The sequence below is a fragment of the Lipotes vexillifer genome, unplaced genomic scaffold (assembly GCF_000442215.2).
Source record: "Lipotes vexillifer unplaced genomic scaffold, Lipotes_vexillifer_v1.1 scaffold431, whole genome shotgun sequence".
NCBI classification, from domain to species: domain Eukaryota; kingdom Metazoa; phylum Chordata; class Mammalia; order Artiodactyla; family Lipotidae; genus Lipotes; species Lipotes vexillifer.
The window spans coordinates 1,507,152-1,517,834 of record NW_006782267.1 but is presented as its reverse complement, the minus strand read 5'-3'; the positions used below and the strand labels follow the sequence as shown (position 1 = coordinate 1,517,834).

The 10,683-nt window shown below is 47.0% G+C and overlaps 1 protein-coding gene across 2 annotated transcripts in view; it reads left to right on the top strand.

Annotated features, from left to right (window-relative positions):
- The first annotated feature begins 316 nt into the window (after positions 1-316).
- The window catches only part of MSL3 (MSL complex subunit 3), a 15,827-nt gene continuing 5,460 nt past the window's right edge, over positions 317-10,683 (top strand). Inside the window, exons 1-10 of one of the 2 annotated variants that reach the window (XM_007455061.1) lie at positions 323-518; positions 1,740-1,822; positions 2,225-2,320; positions 2,654-2,754; positions 3,575-3,660; positions 4,204-4,326; positions 4,903-5,063; positions 5,843-6,001; positions 7,527-7,789; positions 8,458-8,567. In XM_007455061.1, the coding sequence (XP_007455123.1) occupies positions 417-518; positions 1,740-1,822; positions 2,225-2,320; positions 2,654-2,754; positions 3,575-3,660; positions 4,204-4,326; positions 4,903-5,063; positions 5,843-6,001; positions 7,527-7,789; positions 8,458-8,567 (1,284 nt within the window). In that variant the 5' untranslated portion in view covers positions 323-416. Of the gene's footprint in view, positions 519-1,739; positions 1,823-2,224; positions 2,321-2,653; positions 2,755-3,574; positions 3,661-4,203; positions 4,327-4,902; positions 5,064-5,842; positions 6,002-7,526; positions 7,790-8,457; positions 8,568-10,683 lie in introns of both variants that reach the window. The other variant, XM_007455062.1, reaches the window with a different exon arrangement.

Below are 10,683 nucleotides of genomic sequence, written 5' to 3'. Positions count from 1 at the left end.
CCCCACAGCCAGTGCCCACCCCAGACGGCTTCTCTCCTAGCGTCTCCCGTCCCCGGACCGGAGAGCGGGTGTCCGGCAGGGAGACCCCGTGGGCCCCGCTTCGGCCGCCTTTCCCAGGATGGCGCGAGGGGCCGCTCTGCGGGCGGACCTCGGCCGCGGGCTCCCCACTCGCAGCCCGGCGGGGACTCGCAGGGGCGCGCTCGATCGGGAGCGCGCGCGCCCGGCTGCTCCGAGGTCCGGCAGTGGCGCGAGGCGGGCAGAGGCGGAGCCGAGGGCGGGCCGGTCGCAGCCTCCGCCAGTCCCCGCTCCTTCCCCACCACCCCAGCAGAAGCGCGCCACCTCCCCGCCCCCACTCCCCTCCCCCACCGCGCGCGCTCCGCCCGCCCCGGAGCCTCGCCCTCCGCCACGATGAGCAAATGAGCGCGAGCGAGGGCATGAAATTTAAATTCCACTCAGGGGAGAAAGTGCTGTGCTTCGAGCCTGACCCCACCAAGGCGCGAGTGCTGTACGATGCCAAGGTGCCGCCGCGGAGGGACAGGGAGGAGGCGCGGGCCGGGGATCCCGGGACGGGAGGCGAATGCGGATGCGGGTGTGGACGGCGCCGCGGAGCGGGGGAAGTGGCGGGGCCCGGGTGCTCCCTGCTCGCGGCTCCTCGGCCTGCGCGGCGCCACACGGGAGACAGGGGGCGCTCTCAGGACACCGCGATGGGGAGTCTGGGCCCGGGCGCTTCCGCTTCCGTCCGGTGCCTGGGGTGTACTGGCGCCCTCGGAATATGGCGTGCGAAGTCTTAGGCCGGGGAGCTGGCAGGGGGGGCCGCCTGTCCAGGAGGTCGCTGACACACAGCTTCTGCCTTGCGTTTAGCCCCTCATCTTGTGCGATCTAGTGCCGCATGGGCTCCCAGTCGTGTCTAGGCTCGCCCGCTCCCGTAGGCCGAGACCCCCACCCCGAGGGCAAGGTTGCCTGGCTGTCATAGTCCTTCGGGGCTTTTGCAGCATTTAGGTTTTCAATCTCCGTGTCGCGCCCCGTGCCTGTCCGCCTAAGTCTCCGGGGCTCGGGGGACGTTGAGCCACATCTGCAGCAACTAAGGTCTGAACGGCCAGAGGGAGTTGGCCTCGCACTCCGGGAGTTGGGGGCTAGCCCCGGGCCCCAGGTGTGTCTGGGAGGTGCTGCCCTTTGGGGGATTGCCCAAGCCTTCCGGGCTCTACATTTTACTTTCGGACTTTACCCCCGCTACCCCCGTCTCAGTTTTCTGTTTGCTGTGCTTCCTCCCTCCCCGCCTTGAGTCTCCCCAAGGGTGACACGCCCCATCATTTGCCCCAGGCGTTTTCCAGGGGACACCGTTGGGAGGGATGGCGTTAAGCTGCGAGCCGAACTGGACCTGGACGCAGCGGAGCCCAGGAGACTACAACTCCCAAAGGTCTCTCGGCTGCAGCTCGCTTGTCTAGCCTGGACCCTTTTTAGTTAGTGACAGTTCGGCCGGCCAGTGGTTTCGGAAGCTGCACCCGTTCTCACACTCAGAGACCAATCGGGGTGGTTGGAGGGATGCTTCCTATTTTGAGGCATCCACTCAGGAAAAAAAATGGAATTGAAAGGAAAAATGTTTCAGTCCAGCTCTCTGTCTAAAAAAGGAGAGAATGCTTTCTTTTCTTTTACGAAAAGGTCTATGATCTAGTTTTTCTGATCCAGCTTCTAATATTCTCTATGCTATATCGTTTGTGGACGATATTTCCTGGTTTCAGATTGTCGATGTTATTGTTGGGAAAGACGAAAAAGGCAGAAAGATCCCAGAATATCTGATCCATTTTAATGGTTGGAACAGAAGGTGAGTGTACTTGTTAAACCGGACTGAAAATTGATCACCTCTGCACAGGAACATTGCAAACTTCTTTGTTAAGTTCTAGAGACACTCCTAGGAAAGTTTCATTTCCTGTTTTTGCTTTTTTAAAAAAATCAAACCTTGCCTACTCTGAAGAATGATTATTTCTAAGTCGATTATATTTGGATTCTCTATGGGTAATTTTGGAAACCCCAGTTGCTTCTGTGTCTGAATGAGTTCCGTTTTCAGTTTATTTACATCTTTTTTGTGATTTTAAAATATTTAAATAGTTTTCTAAAATGTACGTAATTCTGAGACACATCTGTTCCTGTGAGGTGCTTTTAACATTTGTTTCATATCAAACTAAAATAATGAATTTTACATTCTTTTCCTTTTTTGTTTGATTAGCTGGGATAGATGGGCAGCTGAAGATCATGTCCTTCGTGACACCGATGAAAATCGGAGATTACAGCGTAAATTGGCAAGGAAAGCTGTAGCTCGCCTGTAAGAATACAAAAAGCCTATAAATGTTACTCAGTGTGTTTTCTTTTAGTGTTTAGAATTTTTATGGTATAAAAGTTTTAAAATCTGGTAAACATGGTTTCTTAAGTAATTTTACATTTTTAAAGTGTGTTAGCGAATAGTGTTTCTATTGTATTCGAAATAACTGCTGTGCTTTCAGAGAGGTTATTGTGTAGTATTCTGAAGTGGAGATTACCAGTTCTGTTTTAAAGTTTAATTATATCTTAGGTACTTAAGAAACTGTTATTGTGTTTTGTTTTTTTTCCTCAAGACCAATATCAGTCATAGTCAGCATTTCAGTTGTGTTTGTTTCAGGAGAAGCACAGGAAGAAAGAGGAAGCGCTGCAGGTTGCCTGGTGTGGACTCTGTCTTAAAAAGCCTCCCTGCTGAAGAAAAAGATGAAAATGTTGAAAACTGTGAGTGGCTTGACTCATTTTCTCTGGTTAAAAGGAGTTTTACCTAGTTCTTTTATGCCGCAGGATTGAGGGGAAAGATTCATTCGAATTACAGACAGGGAAACATTTTAAGCTCATTACATAAAACATTTGCCCCTTTTGTTGGTAACAAAGTAGCAGTCAATAAGTTTCTAATTAGACCTCATCAGTCTTGCACATGACCACTGTCTTCTCAGCCAGTGTCTTTATACGGACCCCTCAGAGGTGCATTCTCATGTTTTCTTCTTGGTACATTGCTCCACTTATGAATGCGCCAGGGAACCATAGGATCCTAGGTGACTGAACACTTTCAGATCATTTACCTGTGTGGTTTTTGCATTCCCTTGAAATTGGTGTTATATTTTTTCAAAATAAATTTCTATTCTGAAAGGTACAGTAATTGTGTTCAGTGTTTAAAATTTATGCAGGATAGGGCTTCCCTGGTGGCGCAGTGGTTGAGAGTCCGCCTGCCGATGCAGGGGACACGGGTTCGTGCCCCGGTCCGCGAAGATCCCACATGCCGCGGAGCGGCTGCGCCCGTGAGCCGTGATGGCCGCTGAGCCTGTGAGCCATGATGGCCGCTGAGCCTGCGCATCTGGAGCCTGTGCTCCGCAACGGGAGAGGCCACAGCAGTGAGAGGCCCACGTGCCGCAATAAAACAAAAAACAAACAAAAAATTTATGCAGGATAGTAGTTTATTATTACCAGCAGTAGGACATGCATGCCACCTTAAAGAATTGTAAACATAAGGGTTAGGGAAGTGTATAATGCAGGTTTGCCTGGTGTTTTTTGTTTTACCTAGCAATAAGCAGTTCCTCTGATGACAGTAGTGAAGAAAAGGATGAAGAAATAAGTGAAGAAAGTGATATTGAAGAAAAGACTGAAGTGGTATAAAGTTTTTATTGTAAAAACTCTTTGTCTTTGGCATATATTTTAGTGGTACATTTCTAGTTGTGAAATGTTTTTTTTAACCAAATATTGTAAAATTGTACTTCATATATACGGGAAAATAACCCTTAACCCTTACTTATAGTTACTGTAAGAACCTCTCCATGTCTCTTCATACCCATAAAGGATTTTCACAAATCATAGTTACCTCTTTCTTTCCAGTGAAAGTGTGAACTTTTTATAATGCCGATTAAGTATCAGAGTTTGGCATGTTCTATTTGCCTGTCTACAAAGTTAACATGAATCCCACTGGTAAAGTTAAGTTGGGAAGAAGCAAAATAATCATTTGCAATGTGGTTAGTGGCCTAAAAACAAGTTAACTTTTGGCTTTTAATATACTTTTCATTAGAACACTTGGCATCATTACTGGTGTAAATGTCGAAGATTACCTGGGTTTGTTTCATTGTAGGCTGTCCTTATGTTAGTCCTTTGGATATAGACTCTCTGTTTTAGGTAGCTAAAAATGGAATTGTGATATTGCAGAAGGAAGAACCAGAGCTGCATGCAAAAAAGGAAATGGAAGAAAGAACAATAACTATAGAAATCCCTGAAGTTCTGAAGAAGAAGCTTGAGGACGATTGTTACTATATCAACAGGAGGAAACGGGTATACAGGGATAACATATAAAACATGGATCTGTAATAGAGCTTTCATTTAGCTGTATTTTGCAATCTTAAAAAGTTGAGAACCTTGGAGGAATGAAATTCATATTTTAAGTTTTGTACTGAGTCGGGTTTTAAACTTCTCTGACAGTACTGTTCTGCTGATGAAAGTGTGCAGTCTTTTCCAGCCCTGGCTGCCCATTAGAATCTTCTAGGGAGCTTCGCAAAGTCCTGATGCCTGGGCTTCAACCAAGAGGTCAAGGTGAAATTGATTCTTGGTGTTGGGGGTGGCAGCTGTGGATATCTTAGAGGCTCCGCAGGTGGTTCTAATGGATCACTAAGCTGAGAATCACTGCTTGCATTTATTTTTTAAATTATTACTGTAATCTACATGGGGATATGATCAGTAGAAGAAAAACGTCAAAGAGCTTCAAAGCACATTTGCTTAAAAAATTATCTTCAAACACATTTGGCTTTATTTTTGAACTTCAAAAATGATGTAGACAAGACCACTGTTTCTTGGAATATATGGTTTATACAATGGGATGTATACATCAGATGTTTATATTTTTGTTAACAGTTAGTGAAACTTCCGTGCCAGACCAACATCATAACTATTTTGGAATCATACGTGAAGCATTTTGCTATCAATGCAGCCTTTTCTGCCAATGAGAGGCCTCGTCACCATCACGCTATGCCACATGCCAACATGAATGTGCATTATATCCCAGCAGAAAAGAAGTAAGTAGGGGAGGGATGGTTGGCATTTCATGGTTCGCTTCGGGTATTAGAGAAGTGACTTCCATTTAGAACAAGTAACATGTCTCTGTTTCAGTTATTATGAATTCATTTACTATAGCACTTGATGATTCACGTAATAACCAGTTTAATTTCAAAATATTGTCCCTTTTCCGGAATGTTCAGTAACTCCTTAGGTATGTGGTGTGGATCCATTGAGTATATGCACTGCCTCAACACCTGGAGTTTTTTTCAATGATGTAATTTAGGGAGATAACTCTTCTTTTTTCCTTGAGAAGAACCAGAATGGGGGATGAGAATTTTATCGAGGCTTGTTTACAAACAGGTCTTTATCCTAGTCTGAGTAATTGTCCTCATAGCTTGCCTTGGGCACATGAGCCAGCAGGAGTAGAATCAGACACGTAGATTGTTCAAGTTTAAACAGGTGTGTTAGTTCATCAGGACCGCCCCCTTCAGCTCCCGGTGATTGGGGTCTGTCCACCTTCTGGAGCACAGACTGCTTGGGCTCCTTGTGTGGCACTGGGCATATCCATTTGTGTTCAGTGTGGTAAGGTAAAATTACTTATTGCACTTTATATTATAGATCTGTGTTCCCATTTAATTCTTTATTATTAGCATCTACAGGCTAACCTTATTTTTTACACACATAGGTGTAGTATATAGCATTTAAAACTCTTCCTTCTTAAAATGTGCAATTTCATTGTGACATTTTGGGAAGTTCTGTTATTTTATTGCATCTCTCATCTCTTTAATCCCTGCAGCGTTGACCTTTGTAAGGAGATGGTGGATGGATTACGAATAACCTTTGATTACACTCTCCCATTGGTTTTGCTCTATCCGTATGAACAAGTTCAGTATAAAAAGGTGACTTCGTCCAAATTTTTTCTTCCAATTAAGGAAAGTACCACAAACACTAATAGGTAAGTTAACTTGCAGTTCAACCATCAGATATCAGCAATGCAATAGCTAAATCTGTTTTTGAAGATTTCCATTGGATGCTATGGGGCCAACACGTTTGGAGGAGGGAGTAAATTGCAAAGCGCCCATACTGGTGGTTTTCTTTTTTCCTGGGTAAGCTAAGTCATCATTCACTTGCAAATGGCTCTAAAAGGTTTTACGAAGTGAAGATTTCAGTGTAGAGAAGTTGGCTCTTGTGTAGCCATCCCGTGCTTTCCAAAGACAGTGGGGTGAAGAGAGCACGGCCTGAGAACGGTAGATGTGGGTTTGAATTTGGCTCCCTCGCGTATAGGTTGTGTGACTTGGGGAGGTGTCTTTTGAGCCTCTTGCTTTTGCCTCTGTTCGATGGAAAGAACATTTGCTTCTGTAGGTAGTTATTAAATGAAGAAGCTCATAAAGGGCTGTGGCCACCTTTGCCCTTCAGGTAAGGTTAGTTTCCTTCCCGGTCTGCTGTGTCACCACTTTCTTCCCTCGGTGACCAAGCATTTTCAAATATATTTTCTTCGCGGGGGTTGAAAGTCCCCCAGCCTGAGTCTGTGCCTACATCTGTGTAAGCTGCTTCCCTCTCCCCCGAGGCCTGTCTTCCTGAGAGTGGTCTCTTCTCATGATTGCCACTCATCCATCTCTTGCCTGTTTAACGTCTGCCTTTGTCTCCCACCTCCCTCTGCTCCCAAGGGGCACTGACAGCCTCGCACTTGGTGTGCCATGTGTCGGCCACCTTTCCTCCCACCCCGTCCCTTTCCTTCCCAGGTCCTGTCTCCTGGTTATCTGCCTCATGACCGTCTCTTCTCGGCCTGCCTTCCTTCCCCATTGGTTCCACCCCATTTGAGAGGCCTGTGTGACTCACTGGGGACCTGTGTTGATGTCCCCACGCCCTCCTCCAAACCTCGAGGTTCCCAGTGTCTGGGGTGGACTGTGTGTTGCCACAAAATTTGGCCGATGTTTGTGGCGTTTCTGATCTTACCAGTAGTTACACTGTGATGAGATAATGTGGTATTATTCTCTCCACCAGGGTTTCTCAACCTTGGCTCTACTGATGTTTTGAACTGTATCATCTTTTGTGGTGGGACCGTCCTGTGCATTGTAGGATGTTGGGCAGCATCCCTGGGCTCCACCCATTAGATCCCAATGGCACTTTCCCAGTTGTGACAATCAAAACTGTCTCCAGAAGGTGTCAGTGTCCCCTGGCAGAGTGGAATCACTCCCAGTTGAGAACCACTGATCTGAAACAAGTATAAAAGGGCATCACAATCTTTAATGCCAGTGTGCCTTGAGGAATTATTTAAAGGGTTAAAATGATTTAATAGGTTTAGTTACTTTTGAAGAAAATACTCGTTTTGGCACATCTGGAAGTGAAAGTTTCTAAGCCTCCTGGAGTGGAGTGGAGGGTGTGTTTACTGTGTGAAAGAACACGTTGAAGAACCCCTCCAGGTTTTACAGAGATTCTGTGGGCCAGGCACGTGTGACGCTCTCCCCTGTCTTCCGAAGGAACCCAGAGGAACTCTCTCCAAGCCCACCTTTGTTGAATCCATCCACACCACAGTCCACAGAGAGTCAGCCAACCACAGGCGAGCCAGCCACCCCCAAAAGGCGCAAAGCCGAGCCGGAAGCCTTGCAGTCTCTGAGGCGGTCCACACGCCCCTCCGCCAATTGCGACTGGCTGTCGGAGAGCAGCGCCTCGCCTCAGCCCAAGCGCCGGCAGCAGGACGCTTCTGCCAGCATGCCCAAGCTGTTCCTGCACCTGGAAAAGAGTAGGTCCACTCCCCGTGCAGGAAGGCTCCGCCGGGGAGAGCCAGTGTTGCACTTCGTGCGCCTGAAACGACTGCAGCCGGCAGGAGGTGCTGGGGGAGAACAGGACGAGCACAGGGTCACATCCAGATTCGCCTGCTCAGCTCTGGCAATTTGACTCGGGAGTTCGGCCTGCCTGAGGCTCATGAGGCATTGTCCCTAACCTACCCTCAGCTATAGCTAAGAGAAGGGAGCCCCCCACGCCTTCAGCTCCGCAGCGTGGATCCTTGGCACTGACCGGTTAGAGCTGGCCCGCAAGCCTGGTAGCAGTCCCTCCCCTCAGCCCTAATCTGCCGTACTGGGCAACCGCTAGTTACTTCCCGTCCCTATGGATTTGCCTCTTCTGGGCGTGTGTTCATATCAGTAGACTCGTACTATATGTGGCCTTCTGTCTGCGGCTTCTTTCACTTAACATGATGTTTTCAAGGTTCATCACGTAGCATATCTCAGTACTTGATTCCTTTGCTTTGCTTTTTTCTGCCAAATAATGTTCCAGGTATTGTCTTTAATAGGGAAGTCTTATTGTTAAAGATTAATAACGTCTCTGCTGCTTGTAAAGGTCTTCCAGCAATTTTTAATTCCGTAGCTGTGTGATTTACAAGTGAATAATTGACATCTTTTCCTTTTGAAGAGACACCCGTTCATAGCAGATCATCCTCACCCGTTCCTCTGACCCCTAGCAAGGAAGGGAGTGCGGTGTTTGCTGGCTTTGAAGGCAGAAGAACTAATGAAATAAATGAGGTAAAGAGTTAGTGCCTGCTGTTCATCCCCAGTGAGTCCTTCCTTCTGTGGTTTCTTAAATCCTGCAGGAGGAAGTTGGGTTTTCTTAGAAGAAGCATTATGTTACTCTTGCTGCGGATAGTAACAGAATTGTTCATATGATTGTAACGTATTTGTGGTTTCTAAAATGAGACAATGGTTAGGATTCCAGCCCTACACTTAACATTCATCTTTTATTTCAAATAAGTACAAGTATTGAAGTGTGAGGATTTTCATTTTATGGAACAGTTATCAGCACATCTTTTCTGCAAAAGGCCAGAGAGTAAATATTTTAAACCTTGTGGGCCATGCAGTTGCTGTTGAGACTACCCACCTCCAAAGCATCCATAGGCACTCTGTAAATGAATGAGTGTGCTGTGGTCCAATGAAACTTTATTTATGGATGCTGAAATTTGAATATCAGATAATTTTTGTATGTTATGAAATATTCCACTTTTGGCATTTTCTCAATCATTTAAAAATATGAAACCCATCCTCGGGACTTCCCTGGTGGTGCAGTGGTTAAGAATCCGCCTGCCAATGCAGGAGACACGGGTTCAAGCCCTGGGCTGGGAAGATCCCACATGCCGCGGAGCCACTAAGCCCGTGTGCCACAACTACTGAGCCTGCGCTCTAGAGCTCGTGAGCCACAACTACTGAGCCTGCGTGCTGCAACTACTGAAGCCTGCGTGCCTAGAGCCCACGCTCTGCAACAAGAGAAGCCACAATGAGAAGCCTGTGCACCGCAACAGAAGAGCAGCCCTCGCTCGCCGCAACTAGAGAAAGCCCGTGCGCAGCAACGAAGACCCAACGCGGACAAAAATAAATTAAATAAATGAAATAAATAAATATTTTTTAAAAACCATCCTCAACAGTAGTATTATCATCATCCCTTTGAGGGCATGCTATGTGCCAGCATTGTGCCAGGCACTTGACCTAAATTACCTCGAGTTCTCGAGAATAGCCTCACCACCAGAGTTCCATTTTATGGATGGGAAAACTTCAATTTAAAACTATTTTTAAGGCCAGTTAACTGAGGTAGGTAGTGAGTGTTTCAGGAGTTCAGGAGATGTCTTAGCCCACTGGGGTATTCTGTGAATCTCACCTAGGAAGTGGGATTTTTCTTGTTTCTGTGCATAGGGAAGGATGGCTTTACTAGAAAGAATATTTGATGACGGGTCGGCAAACTTTTCTTATACAGGGTCAGATTGTAAATATCTTCAGGGTTGTGCACCAGCGTGAAAGCGGTATGGAAAGTTCACGAATGAGTGTGCAGTGTGCCTCCAAAATTCATTCACGCACGCTAGTAATTGAATTTCATATGACTTTCATATGTCGTGCAGTATTATTCATTTGATTTTTTAAAAACCATTAAAAACGTAACCGTGGGGCTTCCCTGGTGGCGCAGTGGTTGAGAGTCCGCCTGCCGATGCAGGGGACACGGGTTCGTGCCCCGGTCCGGGAGGATCCCACATGCCGCGGAGCGGTTGGGCCCGCGGGCCATGGCCGCTGGGCCTGCGCGTCCGGAGCCTGTGCTCCGCAGCGGGCGAGGCTACAGCAGTGAGAGGCCCGCATACTGCAAAAAAAACAAAAACAAAAACAAAAACGTAACCGTTCTTAGCACATGGGGGTTGGATTTGGCCCAAGAGCTGTAAGTTGGCCGACCCCTGCTAGAAAACTCAGTTTGTGTTACAGTGATGTTGAGGGAAGATTTAGGAAATTCCTAGTGCAAGCAGTCCCTGATTTTCCATTTTTCAGACAAGAGGGCCCTGCAAGTGTTATTATTTATGGGGAATCATGTTTCTTCTAGAAGACATCTGAATATTGAGGCACGGCCATTCCCAATCTTGTCACTGGTGCAAGGCCGCCATCTAGTGGTTATAGGTAGAGCTGCAAGCTCTAGTGAAAAAGTAGGATTTCTAGTCAATGGTTGGAGTTGGGCAGACTCTCAATGATTCGTGAGACCTTAGTGCATTCCCCCTCCATAAGTGCCTATACTGGAGTATGTTTTCCCCAGGGCTCTGCATCCTGACCACCTAAGACTCACTCTCCCAATGACGTTCGCTGCCCCACCACATGCGGAGGGTCTGGACTCACA